A 16,343-nucleotide genomic window follows, 5' to 3' on the forward strand; every position below is an offset into this window, starting at 1 on the left:
TAACCCTTTCCTCATAATGAGTATATATATTTTATAGTTAATAATGAATTGATTTGGCCTACATCCTTCCAATTTTAAAAGTAGGATTTTAAATCGGTAGTATTGCTTTACCTAAAATGAAATCCACTACTCATGGTTTATTAAAAACATACTCTGATTCAGTATCCGTTTTATGAATAATGACAGAAATATATGCCGTTTAAAGCATTTTTTAATCATTGTAACAGATGCACATTTAAGCAGGAAGCTGTCAAGCAGGAAGCTGATGAGTAAAATACTTAATTAACTGGCTGACAGAGAAATAACTAGCTGTTAGTTTGGTCATTTATTATCATTATCAAGAACAAAGTCCAAATAGGTCCAGCTTCTCAGTTGTGACGAGTCACAAAAATTTTTGGAAACATTTTTAGTTACTGACCAAGTACTTTATTAAGAAACTAAACAGCAGTAAATATTCAGCATGACTCAAGCAAGAATATAATCTTGACTTGTAGACTAGGCTGTAGCAAAGCAAAATGTAACATGCTGGATTAGGTGGGCATGCCGTCAAGATGATCACGATCAGGCACCGTCGTCTGTTGTTGACCGTTTTTAGCCCTGTTTCAAAAAATAGAGAAATGTTTGGAAATAAATTTAGTTAAACACAGTTGAACTCTCTCACTACTAGGCATTCTGTAATATTTTAAACTCACATTTTACGGATATCAAAGTGTAAAAATGGATGGTATTATAATATACTTAATTTTTTGACTATCGAAATGAAAGGTTAATAACAACAAATGGGGTCATAAAAGTACCTGTTGCACTTCCAGCACTAAAAACAAGGAATGAAAATAGATTTAAAACATTAAACTATAATTTACTACATTCAGATAATGCAATAATTTTGATAGCTTTGATTGCATTATATTTGGAAAGACCTGAAACACAGTAACTGATGCATAAAGCTAGCATAAGAAACTTCCTTTCTTCAGTGTTCAGTGTTCAATTTGAGTCACACTTACACAAAAGATCAAGAAGACGATCATTGCTCCAACCACTGTCAAAGAGAGAAATACAAAATGAATACAGACTGCTGTCATGTTGAGTAAAGAAAATCAAAGTTATCAGTCACTGACATGAGTATTTAGTTGACCTTCAGTCATACATACCAGCAGGAATCAGTCCAAAACGCTTACGGCTAGGACCGTTTTGAAGACCTGAAAAAAATTAAAATAGTTGTAAGAGATTTTTAATCTCAAAGGATTTCCTGGTAAAATAAAAGAAAAAAAAATAACATGTAGACTAACCGAAGAGTAAAACCCTCCTGTAACCACTGCTAAGTTACAGATTAGGCAAAACACAAAAAAAATTTCTTCCAAATCAATTTTGACTATTTTATTCATAAATAGTTACTGTTTGAATATATGAGTATAATATTATGAATGAAAAAGTAATGCTGCCAATGATTTTCAATGTTTATTTGTGGACTACTCTGAGTACACGATAAATGGGCTGAAAGAAAAGAGATTCCTTTGGATACACAGCATTCATGAGAAACTAAGCTCGCCATTCTCTGACCAAATACGCAAATGTACTCACTGAGCAGCTTATTAGAACACTGCTGTGTCTTAAATACAGAAATATGAATCTGCAGAGGGCACAGATACATAAGTAGACCGGTGAAGACTGAGACATGAGAAAATCATGGCCTGATGAATGTCAGTCTCTACTGACACTGCAGATGTTTAGCTCGTAATTCAACAGCATGAATTCATGGACCATTCATGTGTCAACAATTTAATCATGTCAAAATGGAGCAGAATCTCAGGGGGACATCTTGTGTAACCCATGACACCAAGACCTGCTGTAAATTTGAGAGCAAAGGGTGGCCCAACCATACAAGTGTGGTATTCCTAATTAAGCATACATACTGTTATTAGAAGCCGCTCCAATGTTTTCCGGTCCAGCAGGCTGCAGCTGGGTGCCTGAAGAAGAAGAAGGAAATTAAACAACTTTGGAGAGACAGTTCGTTTGGTAGTGTAATGTATTGATACATTATTGCAATTAACGTAGCGACATTTTATAAGGCCTTCATGACCACACAAACTATTTAAGGGTGACTAGATGTTGCAGTTAGATAAACTAAACTAAATATGATGTAATACTGTACATTTACATGGTATGACTTTGTTGAAACTGTTGTAGAGAGGTGCTTTATTATCAGCTTGTGGACTGTAGTTTTGCTATTGAGCTGTATTGCGCTATTCACAGACGTGTTTCTTCTGTACAGCCTAACTCGATTCAAACACATATAAGTCAGCAGCAAGAACAGACAGCCTCTAAAATAACCTGTTGAACTGAATATTCTAACAGTCATACATACACTCCTTCGTGATGTTTAGTTGATCGCCGTTCATTTCTGCGTCGATTGTAGGGAAGTTCCCTGGGCAGCCAATGAGGACAGTGGATTGGGCCTTGCACACAATGCAAGTGGAAGCATCCTTAGGAGTAGGTGGAATTTTGGAGCACTCTTCAGTTGAGACATTGGAGCTTTTCTCGTACAGCCGTGTGTCATCAGGGCCAAATATTGTGTCCAGGTTTTGGCATTTGTCATAGTCGTTGCACGTGAAACACGTAGCTGCAGCCAAGACAGACAAAAATATTTAGGATTCAGAGATGCTGAAGAGCCCTCAACTGTACATGTGTGTAAAATTTGAATTTCAGGATGTGTGTATAAAAACTTCATTTGCGGTTAAAAATTGCTGGAGCTTGGTTCAGTCAACGTCTTACTGTTTCTGTCTGCTGGAGATTTAGTAGGTACTGTGTGATAGAAAATATAAGGAAAATATCAAATGATTAAAAATAATATTGCATGTTATTAGTCACAAATGTTCAGCAAAGTACACAGTAAAATTTAATCTTAGCTCCTATTCAAGACAATAGAACATAAATAAAGACAGTTACTAAGTAACTTTAAACCACGTACCAAGGGAACCCTCACAGACAGGAAGTGCAAGTAGAAATACCAGTTGAGACAGTAGAAATACCAGATGAGACACTAGAAATACAGGTGAGAAAATTACAAGAGTCACACATATATATATATAAATATGCATAATAGTAATGCAATATGTTGTGTATATTATGTACGTTAGATAATATTGCATTGCTGTGTATATTATGCCATGAATGTGTAAATGACATGATATTCATAACAGAATTCATGAAACTGTTTTGATTGATAGATGTAGCCGTTTGTGATGGTTGCGAAATAATAAAAAAAACAAAAATTAATTACATTTCCACTTGTTTCCAGGAGCTCTCTTCTTACAGCGGTTTCTTTTTCTCCCTCCTTTAGGAACCTTTGGTGCACGCTTTGCTGGGTTTTTTCCGGTGTCCATCTTGGGATCCATGATGCAGCTCTCTCCTCCTACCCCATTATGATCTGCCCCTGTAATGGCTCTTCTTCCGGGTAAAGCCTGAACTGCTTCTTCTTCTTCCTTTCGGTTGTCTAACTGGCCTTTTAGTGGAGACTGTGGTTTAAGGTTGTTTTCTTTTACCACAGCTAAACCACCCAGTTGTACAACCCCCATCTCAGCAGGTACAGACTGCGACTCAGGCCCGAACACAGAAGGGAGTGGCATTTTTTCAGCCATCTGTGGGAATTCAGAGGTGTCTGGCTTCTCCTTCGGAATGGGCCTCACACACCAACCTTTCTCCTCCACAGACAGAGCATTACCACTGTAACTCTCAGAAAAGTTATGCTCCATTATGTTGGAGAGGCCATCATCACTGTAGTGTGAAAATAAAGAATGCTTTCTTTATAAAATGCATATAATTTAAAAAAAAATAAACTTTGAAAAGCTAAAGTATGTCGTGGGAATAAATGGGAAATCAATTACGGCAGTTTATCTTATTTTTCTGGATTAATTAAAAAATATATGCAACAAGCAGCTAACATCAGAATGACTCCAGCTATCACTGGTTGAACAATGCTGTGTGATGTTTAAACCAAACTTATGTCTATTGTTTAAGTGATAATAGAAGTAAAAAAAAGAGACATACCCCGTCTCTTGGCTGTGTGCTTGCTCACCACCTTCAGATGAAAAACATATTACAGTCATTTTGCTAATGCTGATTTCATTTACAAAAGCAATTTAATCTTTAGTTAAAATTCAATTACAGCAAAAAAACTATTCAAACTTACTGTGTTCATGTAATGACCTTATTAATAATGAATTACAGCGATTACAGAAATATTCGGAAGTTAGGTAATGTTGCATAACACAATGCTACACGGCATTCTACAAATGCAACTGCGACATCGGCAACACGTGTTGCTTAAACCGACTTGTTAGTTTGTTACCGTTTCCGCTGTAAAGATATTAACAAAGTCTTTTGCCATTTAAGGTATTAAAACCTGTGATTTGCTACAAAAACCGAGTAAGGTTTTTGTAGCATAGAGCACAGATGGGAAAACAGATCAGAGGAAGTCGGTGTGCAACAGAATAAGAATGAATGAAAAGCCTTGAACAGGAAGAAAGTTTTGCAACAAAAGTTCCTACGGTCTACTTACAACTATTAAACGATAGAATTAAAATAACAAACTTACTTTGTGACTGAGGATGGACAATATCATCCGTTGGGTTTGCCATTGTTGTTCCAGCAAGCAGCAGAACTTAAATAGAAGTCTGCAATGACCAGTCGTCGACTGAGTAATAAGGAAATGAGGAGGAGCTTTGAACTTCATCTGTTAATGACATTGTTTCCTGTAGATCTAGTATCAAGACTCCCATCTAGTGGAGGAGGTCTAATTGTTGTTTCTCAAGGAACAATGTCTTCTTTTGGTTTCTTAAACCTTTTTGTCAAATAAAAAGTTCATAGATTTATATTTCCCTAAATAAAGGAATTTCATTACTTTTTCAGTACCTCTGTCTGTGGATTTACAGTTATAGATTTTTTTATTTTAATTTTTTTGTTTGTAGGTTCTGATTGGGACTTTGCATAATATGTAACACACTGATTCCTCAGAGGTCAATGGATTTGCAGTTACACATTTTTGTTTTTTGTGTGTGTGTAGTTTCTGATTAGTACTTTTTAAAAATGTAACACATTGAAAGAAAGTTGAAAGTCCAGTTCCAGTGCTATTTAAATATGTCTTGCATTGTTCCAAGCAGAATACAGTAAATACACAGCATTATTTACACATTTGTTTGTGCATGCTTTACCTTTAGTTTTAACTTTAAATGTGTTCCTAGTTGCCTGGCGGAGGGATGTAGTGAATAACATGAAACTCCTAACTTTCTGTTTCACCCTCTCACTGACACTGCCCTAGTTTTCTGCATTTCACTGTTGAGGCAGCAGTCAACTGTCAACGGTTTCTTATGTAGTCACAGATGTGCATAAACAGCAGGGCAGCAAAAATAAAAACAAAAAACAGAATCACATATGAATTGGTAAATATGAATAGACTAACTCTAAAAATATCCCACATAATGTTCATAAAGGGTTTTTTCACAGTTGAGGAATGTAAATTGTTCCCTGGCTACTAAAATCCCCCAAATCTGAAAAACCATATTGTAAACATAACCTCTGTCCTCAGTGACATCCACAGCCCTGTGCAGGATAATCATTAACCCCTTAGTCCCTGAGCCCTGTTTGTGAGGCACCTACTCTTAGTCCCTACAGCCCCCGACTAAGGGGTTAAACCCTCAGTAAACAAGAAACATAATTCCACTAGAACAACTCCATGCTGAGGTTTAACAGGAGAACATGATAAAACGGTTACAGTGTTAGAATAAAGCTTATCTATGTTTATGCGGGGGTGCGTGGGTGGGTGGGGATTTACAGGCTTAGGCATAAGATAAAAGTAACAACTGCATCATCATGCTTTTAATGCCTGTTAATGACAGACCATATACAGTGTAAGCAATTGTTTAAAACTCTATGCTTTCACTATTTATGAATACGGCGAGAAGCAGAAAAAATGCCACCCCTTTGTTTAATATACATAGATAAGTGATGAAGGGAGCAGTTGGGACAAATCGTTTGGGTGGATTATTAATGCACCAAAAAACAGGCACAATCTTGGGTCAAAGCCAGAGCCTGTCTTTTAAGTCACTTTGCTAATCATGTTTTTTGATAATTTTCTTTGAGTATCTGTTAATATGTCATGCAGTCAGTTGCATTTTTGTCTGTGCTGCTCATTGCATATTTATGTTAAGGCTATATTAACGTTAGCAAATTGTTCTGCTTGAGTATACCTGCTCACAAGTTTTCCTTGATGAAGATTACACTTTAAAGTGTCATCTGTAACTCTATGTTGATGTTTCAGAGTACGGTCAACAGAAAGCAAATTGAATGCCACGGATTTTTTAACCGGTGGCTGAAGTGCAGTGCAAAAGTGCAGCTCTGCAAGTCCCACTCACTGTACATACTTCTCCCTTTGAACAGTGAGGTTTTTTTAGGGTAAAATAATTATAAAGAAGGTAAAATAAATTAAAATAGACCCTGGTCACTAGAAGCAGCTTTTGGTGTATGTTATTGTCCTTCTCAATTCACTTATTGAATTTAATCACTTTTTCTCTGTGATGCCATACAATACCAAAAATGCATGAATTTTTACCTGATGATCCAAAAAATCACCAAAATTTGTACAATTTATCCCAAGGGGATCATGAATGTATGAAGCAATACAGCTAAAATGTGGTAATAGTTGTTGAGATATTTACCTCAAAACCTCAAATGCCAGCATGTAGGCAGCCCTGAAGGGATGAGAAGTGGATCACCAAAAGTCAACAGAATTCCACCTTTGGGGGGTCATGACTGTCTGAGCAGAATGTTGGGGCTGTCTATCCAATAGCTGTTGAGACACTCATGTATCAAACATGGTGGGCCACCCTCATCACTGATGCAAAATGACGAGATTGTTTCGTAATTATCCATTTATGACTTTCACATGCACTTACATTTACTACTATACTCAGGCCCCTATATTAGAATAACCCTCTTCCCTATTCTGGCTGTAGCTGAGTCCCATTGGCTTGACAGAACGTTTGTTTACAGTGTGTTTCTCATTCTGATCTCTATTCAAACAGCTGAGATACGCCTGCTTCGCTCAGGGCCATGGATCGGATACAGGAAGGCGTGGAACAGGTATAAAGAGAGACAGCGAGTCACCTCATGTTCAGACCTGACACAGCTGCTTTTCCTCAAGAGGCTAAAAGGTAAGGGAACTTTTCCATGGATTGGCATAGGACAGCATAGCTTTAGTCACTTTTAAAGAAATAACCATAGAGTGACATCAAAATCAAATGTTGTCATATAGATAATAGCTCTTTAAGAGGTTGTAAGTACAGCAAAAATGCCTTTATTCAACAGAATGTAGTTCCTCATTAGCTTTTCATGTAGTCACTGCTGTTTTGTAAGACCTTCAGCCTGTCCTTTCTTTGTGAAAGTTATTTTCTATAATGTGGCTGTCTGTAGTAGCTTTTAATACACTCATTATGAGACAATAATTCAGTGTTTTTATGTGGTCTTACATTATTAGCTACCAACTCCTTACTGCAGTCAGTCCAAAGAGAAACTCTTCTATTGTGGACTTTCCAGTTTGTCAACTTTTTGATCTCCCAAAGTCTCAAAGTCTGTGTGAAATGGCACGCAGAATGCTGAGTGTGTGTCACGTGTATGTCAAAAATCTGAAGATGATAAGCATGACTGCAGAACAGGGTACTGGAGCTGTTATTTACACAACAGGTTCAGTTATGGTTGATTTATACAGCTGCTATCTATTCCGGATTGTTTTTTTGTTGTACGTTAATTTCCTACAGGATATCCCTTTAGAGCTTTGGAATCAAAATACAAATTGTGTCCCTGTTTTGTTCAGATATTCAAGTAATGATTCTGTTTAAGTGAAACAAAATGGCATTTCAGTCAGGTTATCAAGCTGTGACCCACTTTTTTCTTTGGAAGTGGCATGCAGAGTCTCCTCTCTTACTCAACAGTGGTAACACACCCTTCTGAAGAATGTTTGTTTCCAGTCAATTGAACATATTTGATCTGGCAGAGAATTATAAGAAACTAAAGCTTTGCTGAAACCTGTAAAACATGATGATTCAATGCAGTACCTCTGTGGTTTGGGTTGGGTTAACATGGTTTGGTTTGTTGTGATTTTTTTGTGTCTTTATTCAGGCGACTATTGGTGGAAGACACACTAAGATCTATTTATTTAGATTTAAAAATTAAACATTTAAGTGAAATAACTGAGAGTAAAAATTCTCCATTACATGTAAATCTCCAAAATGATGCTTTAATGTTTATGCAGCACTGCAATGCTGTATTAAATAAATAAAGCCAATTATGACCACCTGACGGACAGTTTGTTCATATATTATAGTATCTACACATATTTGATATTCAGAACTTTGTTTCTTACGAAGTTGTGGCATAGATTTGATTGGATTTTGTACCCTTGTCTACAACCTAGTGGCTCTTTGTGAGTTGCTCCAGTGTCGTCGTGTCATAGCAGAGAGGAAAGTACCAAAAATGAAAGCTGCCTGTGCCAGGAAAGAAAGACTGTCAAACAGAGAGAATGCTTCCAAGAAAACCCTCAAATACACACAGAACCGTGTGTTACTCTGAGCACGACAAACCACAGAAAAGCAACAATAATAATCATGAGGTGCTAGCATTTGTGATGACAGGAAGCTGCTGCCTCACCAGCTTTGTTTGAAACCTTAGCATTTGGACCTTACCTCAGTGACATGTGACATCAAGCAAAAAATAAGATGTTGGATCCTCTAATGATTGACTCGATACACTGCAAGCATTGACTATATATAAAGTCTTTGTATGGTACTATCAGCTTTTACAGCTTGTAAAGAGAAGAATACGGATTTAAACACAAAAAAATGTCACCCTATTAGTTTTATGTACACAGATGGCTGACAAATGAAAGGGAAAATAAAATCATTAATAATTTGGTGAAAAAACAAGCTAACCAGATACAATGTCAGGGGTCAAAGGGTCAAAGCTATAGCCTTTGTTTGAAGTCACTCATGCTCTTTTTTTTCTCCTTTTTTTAATCTTTTGGTCTGTTATTTTTTTTGGGGGGAGGGCTTGTTTTTCTTTACTTAAATGTCACGTGGTCACATATGTAGTCGCATGTGACGCACATGAAATAATATGACTGCATGGGCCATGTTAAGGCTATATTAATATTAACATATACAGCAAAACTGCTCTGCTCAAAGAAACATGTTCACAGAGAAGTATTATAGTCCTCATCAGGCTGACTCTCTGCAAGAAACACTTTATGTTTGTCCTTGTAATTATATTGTTTAGCTTCAAGTTGATTTTAAAAGTTACCGCGCTGTCACCCTCCACAGCTTCTCCCAGATGGCGTACTCCACCGGCACGCTTGCACAGGGCGCTTTTGGGAAGGTGTACAAGGAGAAATACAACGATACCTGGGCTGCTATAAAGAAAGTCCCCCACCACCTCATCAGCAGGAAGGACCTTGAGAGAGAATGTGAAGTGTACAAGTAAGTACAAGTATTTTTGCCGACTCTTTACAGGAAGTACAGAAAAAGGGGAAGCTGATTTCTAAAAAAAGTGCAAGGTAAAACACATATTTTCCCAATGCATGTAGAGAAAAGTACCACTAGGTAACCACCTGCTAGTTGGTGATTGTTCATCGAAACGGCAAAACAGAACATTTGAGAAGCATGACTTTACATAGGGTGCAATTAGGTCATAACAAACTGCAAAATCAGAATAAAGACAAAGAATTGAAAACTGGTTCAACAGTTAAAGAAGTCAATTTGCTCAGTGAGGTATCAATAAAATGCCTGTCAGCACTTCTGTTGGTATGAGGAAAGAAAACGGTTATGGAAAAAATTATAAGGAAGTGGCATTTATGGTAGTGTTAACAAGAACAAAGACAGGGGGAATTAGGGGAAATGATTTGTTGATATTGCAGTGAAATTAGTTTTAGAGTCATTTAAATTTATGGGCAACACTTTATCTATCTATGATAATTGAATGCTGAAATAGTTTAGAACGTACTGTGGAAGATATAAGTGTTTATTCATGTATTTATGAAGAACCAAAGCCCATTATCTGGACTCGCATTCATCTGTAGTCTGGAAAATTTAAAAAAGATAATCATACAGCTGTAATAATAGAAAACGTATCTTCACAGGAAATTTTCACTTGCTAAAAAGTCCTGTAGAACATTTCGACATGCTGTCTGGTGAAAATCAACTTTTTTACACTGGTACCATGTTAGTATGGCTTTTTTTTAACCTCTTAGGCCCGGTCGGCCCACAGGTGGGCCAAAGAAATTTTTTCTGAAAATATGGCCAGGGCTTAAGAGGTTAAATGCCGGAAGACAAACCACGAGTTACATAAGCAACCGACACCACGCCTGAGCATTTCCACCCTGAAACTGCAGTGTGCCAGTGAAAATCTCTGAGATTTCATAAGTAAAAAGTTTAATGCACCGTTCATGTGAAACCGTTCTATGGGACCTTCGGTATCATCATTGCTCTACAGAGTCAGTTATTGGTTCAAACAGGTGGGCTGGAATTACGGCAATAATGCATCTTGCTTTTATGTTGCAGGTGGTAGTTTCATAGATAAATGTACTTTAGAGGAGTGAACGGTATCAACTTACACCCAAGTTATTTAAGACAGTAACAGATAATGTTCATGGGGAAAAAAAGAAAACAAATGTCCAACTTCGATACACAGAGAGAATTGCTGAGGGATTACATTTGTGTCCATAGAGAGACATTAAAATGTCTTTATGTCTGTTTACAACTACATTTTAGTTGTCTTATAAATCATTTTTTAAAATTTTGAGGAACTGCTTGTAACAGTAAATAGAGGAGACTTTCACTTCATTATAACTGGTACCTCTGATGTACAAAGGACTAACACTGGCATTTGCGGATGGTCCAATTTCTATACCTCTTTTTGACTAAAAGACCAGCATGGTATTATCAGTGACCACATCAGGCACAAATCATAATTTTTTGTTGAATTTTCTCAGGGAAATGTACAAACCCTAAGTGCATTAAGACAGACTGTCTTTAGAAAAACCTATTGGCCAAAGAAAAGAGTGATTTTGTTTTGATTTGATTTGTTGATTTTTCCTTCTTTTATGACTTTCCTTCCTACCGTTGATCTGCAGCAAGTCAGAACATCCCAACATAGTGAAGCTTCTGGGAAACATAACCCTGACAAACGGGAAATGGATCATTCCACTAGAGTTTATCTTCGGAGAGGACTTAGAGACAACCATCTTCAAGGCATCAAAATCCAAAATACAGGTAAAGTTACTTTAGAAACAGACAAAAGCATGCGTAAAATTAAGGATGTTAAAACCTACAATACATAAAAATAGAAAAAATGCAATTGGTTGTTATTAAACTATGTAAAAGACAGGAACTCTGATTATAAGCCCAATTTGACCATAATTATGTTTTTTTTTCATAGTTTGCACGAAATAAGGCAGGTCATTGATATTTGCAACACATTCTTGGAAACTTTCTTTCTAGATGTCATGCTACTGTCATGGTGTAACTTAATGCATAAATTTATTAACTGAAATCTTGACAAATCCAAATATGATTATGTGTTTTAATGTTAATGACAGAAAGCTAAACAAGCTGCTCTTTTCTATGACTATAGTCTGCAAAAGCCAGTCCCTAAATTTGTAATGTTAATCATTTAAATTCAGGTCTGACTAAGAAGGATGTGCAACTCAATAAAATACAGAAACTGGTTTCCCTCCATTTCATCAAAATCTATTGTAAAATTTTCATCACTGCAGTTGACTCCAACTAATAAAGGCAAAATCATCGTTGGCATGTGTGAAGGGCTGCTTCACCTCCACTCCAAGGACATAGTGCATCAAGACCTTAAGCCTGAAAACATCATGGTGAGTAGAGACTCAGACTATCAGTGTAATTGCCGTATTTTTTGCAAAACAAATTATTTTCTGGAAGTTATCAGGTATTGTTTGGTTTTCATTTTGAAATTATTATTATTACATATTATTGTCTCAGTGGTAGAAGTAATTTCTCTGTTGCGTCATTAGAGCCGTGCTGTAGAGACATTCCCTCCATGATAAGATGCATTCAGTTTGATACAGATATTCATGATTCTCAAATTATGTATCTTAATGACTTTGGTGATCCCTGTGGTTTGAGTACCACTATGAGATTGATATTCACTAAAACATCTCACTAACTATTAGATGGATTGCTGTTAAATTTGCAACTCACTTATATTGTATTTCCCTCCAGGGTTGTTCCTAGAATTTTGGTGGTCAGAATTTCAATTTGTCAGATTTTTAGTTAATGAACAGGTCACAGTAAAATGAAGGAAATCCACACCAGCATCAGTTGTATTTTGTGTTCAGTGATCTTTAGCAAATGTTGACAAACACAGTAACATAAAACTTATTAAGCACATATTGTTAGTTAAAGCAGTATGAAATGTATTATTTTTTTTGAAAAATTTCATATATGCCAAACAATGTTTGTCCCTAAGGTGGAACATGACACAAACAGAGCAGTAATCATTGACCTGGGACTGGCCAAGTTCTTCAGGCGTGGTCTAAACTCCGCTATGGATATGGGGAACGAGGCCTACTCGGCCCCTGAGGTGCTGCAGAGGGGCAGCCAGCGGGACCAGCGTTCAGATGTCTGGGCCATGGGCAAGATCATTGCTGAGCTCTGTGCCCGGATTCGGCTGTACACACCGACTGTCTGTCCCGCCAAGATCAAGGAGACTCTGAAGGATCAGCCCTACTGCTCCGCTGTGTGTAGGATGGTGGAGCCAGACCCTTCTCTGAGGGCCTCCATATATGGGGTTATAAGTGATATACGAAGGGCTGGAGGCACAGGCATCGTCACCAAGACAGCCATTCAAACGGACCACCTTAAGCTGCCTTCACCTCACATTAATGCCAGAAACCGGTCTCCATCACCAATGAACCGAGGTGCATCTCCACTTATCAGGGATCCATCACCAATGAACAGAGCTCCATCACCATTTAATAGGGATCCATCACCAATGAACAGAGCTCCATCACCATTTAATAGGGATCCATCACCAATGAACAGAGCTCCATCACCATTTAATAGGGATCCAACACCATTAAAAAAAGATCCTGCCCCTGTACACAGGTCACCTTTGAATTGGGAGCGGTCACCCAGACCTCAGCCTGCACTACACCACTCTCCTTCCCCTCTGAGGGCAGAAGACAAGAACAAAAACCAGGCTGTGGTCCCAGCAGCTGGAACAGACCTTACAAAGGACTTCCTGAAGATGAGTCTATTCCAAGAAGCTACCAAGGATCTTGGCTGCAACCTTCCAACAACAGGGAGAGTGGTGGTCCGCCGCTTTGAAGAGAAAAACGGGGGAGTGGAAGCATGGGAGCAGAAAGAGGTGGTGACTCGAGATGGAAAAATAGTCAAGTATGATGACATCAAGTTTAACAGCAAATGAGAAACACCGGCAGATTCTTTATCTACTTAAAAAAAAACAATTGCATGAACTGGTTGAATGGTTAGTTCAGAGTAAGCTAACTTTGGGTATCTTCTTAGGAGAGCTTTTAAAAACATTTCCACTCTGCTAAAGAGTAAACTGGTGTGTGCATTTGTGTCTTGCACTTGTAAATACTGAGTTAATACCTGTGATAAACTGTAACTTGAGGAAAATATGAAAAGACTTAGACTTGGACGTTACATGATAGTCATGTTAGGCATTTGATAAGAACCTGTGCTGTTTGTCTGCTTGCAAAGAACAAAAGTATTGCAGGCATGAACAGCCATCTGTGAATGTTTTTCAGCATCTGAATATATAAGACTTTAAACATGGCAACATTTCCTGTGTACATTTATGTATATAAATAAACATTCTTAAATACCTGTTGGAATTGCAGAGCTAGATTGTAATATTTGCTTATTATGTTAATGTTTATACCTAGTCATCCAAAAAGAGCATGTGATCAAAAATGACCAGACGTTGTGGTTACTTTTTAAGCTGATATATACAGCATCAAAATATAGACAATGTACTGCTTCTACTAGTTTATTTAGCTCAATTCTTTATGACTGTCAACAATAACTATAACATGTAACTTGGACAAATTAGACTTCCTTTTAGAGTTCCTTGGTTTAAGTGGAATCCATCAGATCATGCACACTAAATGCTTTTTCTTTCACTTTGAACTTTTGGCAAAAGGGCAAATTTAATTATGTTGTCTCAAAATGTCATATATAACAATCAGAAAACAGTTTCATACACTATGCTGTGCTTTTCTTTGTTAATGATGCTAATTTTGCCAAAACTTTGAATATCCTTTTGAGCACATTTTGCCATTGCAACCAAATTTAGACTGTACATTCACAATCCAAGTCTTAATTATGATCATTTAGTCTTTATTATTTAGGTTGTGACCTGTCCAGGGTGTGCCCTGCCTTCGCCCGAGTCAGCTGGGAGAGGCTCCAGCACCCCCTGCGACCCTAGTGAGGATAAAGCAGTGTATAGAGAATGGATGGATTATTTAGGTTGTTGGTCCTGGAGAGGATTTATTTTTTCACCATAAATTCCAGATTCTCAGCTACTTTGTGTTTGTGACAGCACACTTTGAATATTTCACAGTAGTTCTTTTACTAACAACAGCTTTCCTTTACAGGAAATGACAAAGGTTTCACTTATGAGGTTGTATAAGCAGGCAGGCAGGCAGGCAAAAAAAAAAAAATTGGCTGGATGATGCCTAATTTCCAGAGAAGTACGGTATAAATAGTGCATGGGTTTAAAGGAGAGTGACAACACATCAGGAGAAAGGGACTAGCTTAAACACTGAGGACCTCTGGTGAGCGAAACAGAAAATCCTCTCAGAGATGAACCGCTCATCAGTAGTTTTGCTGATCATTCTTTATGTTAACCAGTGAATATTTAATGAATTTATTAATTTTATGAATGTAAAATATGAGAAGACAGGAAATGCACCAGTATTGTTAACCAGAGGTTGATATTGCATTCACTATAATGTGAGACAAGTAAATAAAGCAAAACTTTACATTTGAGATGTAGGAACCTAAAACTTTACCACTTGCCTTACTTTAGACCAGTGCTAGCCATGAATGCTTTCACTCTTGGTACAGAATGTCTTGTTGATTTCCACAGAAACTCCACTGCTAATCAGAGCACACAGAGAACAAAGGTTTGTTAAAATTCTACCAAACACTTGAAAACCAGAAGAACTTGTTTTGTATTCCACTAGCTTGTTGTTGTTCTGCACACTTCCAGTGAACTGCATCTGATCTGAACACCATCTAGTAATCTGTGCTCGAAGTGACCTGTCCTCACCGTCAATGCTTCTGCCTACAGTGTGAGCTCCACCTACATATTTTTTTGCATTAGAAAAATTCTGGCTCTGAAACCACTCTGTAGTTGTGGAACTTCCCCCTTGTTTCCTCAGATTACATAGAACTGTTGCGTTATCATAAAAATGACAAATGACATGAATACTGGACTGACAGAAAATGAACAGTACATAAAATACTTTTTATTTGCACAATTTTTCTGGATTTATTTGTTTTATTTATTTATTTATTTTAGCTTAGCTTTACTGTCTCTATCTGTCACTAATGTGCTTTTTAAGCCTTCTACATGTTCCTTCTTCCTCCAAACCAGTGGCACCGTAAGTTCAAAAGCACCTACTCTGAAGTGTCAGAAGTGATTTCAGGCCCCAGAACTTCCTACTTCAGGATCTGCTCAAGTTGTTTTGCCAACAGCCACAGCTTATGTACATTTGTGTCAGTTAGCAGTTCAGTTAATCATTCAGTCTATCAAAGCCACAGACTGGAAGGAAGTGGGAGATTTTGGTTTCCTTTGCAGAGCTGAGTGGTGAACATGTCTGGGTGGGCAATTCTGTGCAACAGCATGTGAGTTAAGGTGGAGAAATGATTCAAATGACATGAGTTTAGAAATGAAGATCCTGAAGAAGAACGTACATATTTGGCAGTTACCAGGGTGATTGTACTTTAATACAAGGTGGTGAAGAATTTGTCTTTGAAATTCAAAAGCAGCACTAATTTTGAGGAACTGGAAAAGACAAGTGACAAAAAGCTTGTCTTAATTTCAACATGAACACAGATTAGTGTCAATGCTGCCCACATCATGTTTTGATTAATGACCTTAAGTGACCTTAAATATAAATTTTTGATGACTGAATTTTCATTCTTCCTGTTAAAATGTGGCTTAAGCTGTGTTGCCGGTTAATTCATTATCATATGCTGAGGTAAATAGTGTCATATTGCAAAACTCACTCTCATATAGGG

General features: G+C 37.4%; 2 protein-coding genes across 3 annotated transcripts; one reads left to right on the forward strand and one right to left on the reverse strand.

Moving 5' to 3' along the window:
• Positions 1–207: 207 nt before the first annotated feature.
• On the reverse strand, positions 208–4,703 carry LOC110968657 (uncharacterized). Of its 2 annotated transcripts, XM_051957022.1 has the most exons (11): positions 4,595–4,703; positions 4,048–4,078; positions 3,281–3,774; positions 2,969–3,040; positions 2,773–2,802; positions 2,366–2,620; positions 1,914–1,967; positions 1,152–1,199; positions 1,005–1,039; positions 798–814; positions 208–597 (listed from the first exon to the last, which is right to left on the reverse strand). In XM_051957022.1, the coding sequence occupies exons 1-11, from the start codon at positions 4,635–4,637 to the stop codon at positions 531–533; spliced, it is 1,146 nt and encodes a 381-aa protein (XP_051812982.1). In that variant the 5' UTR covers positions 4,638–4,703; the 3' UTR covers positions 208–530. The 2 variants fall into 2 exon arrangements, with proteins under 2 accessions (XP_051812982.1, XP_022074287.2); XM_022218595.2 differs by lacking the exon at positions 798–814.
• Positions 4,704–7,085: 2,382 nt separating this feature from the next.
• zmp:0000000881 (uncharacterized) lies at positions 7,086–13,869 on the forward strand. The gene is made up of 5 exons (XM_051957082.1): positions 7,086–7,208; positions 9,369–9,524; positions 11,177–11,315; positions 11,819–11,926; positions 12,541–13,869. The coding sequence occupies exons 1-5, from the start codon at positions 7,165–7,167 to the stop codon at positions 13,498–13,500; spliced, it is 1,407 nt and encodes a 468-aa protein (XP_051813042.1). The 5' UTR covers positions 7,086–7,164; the 3' UTR covers positions 13,501–13,869.
• Positions 13,870–16,343: the final 2,474 nt, after the last annotated feature.

This window comes from Acanthochromis polyacanthus, chromosome 12 (assembly GCF_021347895.1).
Source record: "Acanthochromis polyacanthus isolate Apoly-LR-REF ecotype Palm Island chromosome 12, KAUST_Apoly_ChrSc, whole genome shotgun sequence".
Taxonomy (NCBI): Eukaryota; Metazoa; Chordata; class Actinopteri; family Pomacentridae; genus Acanthochromis; species Acanthochromis polyacanthus.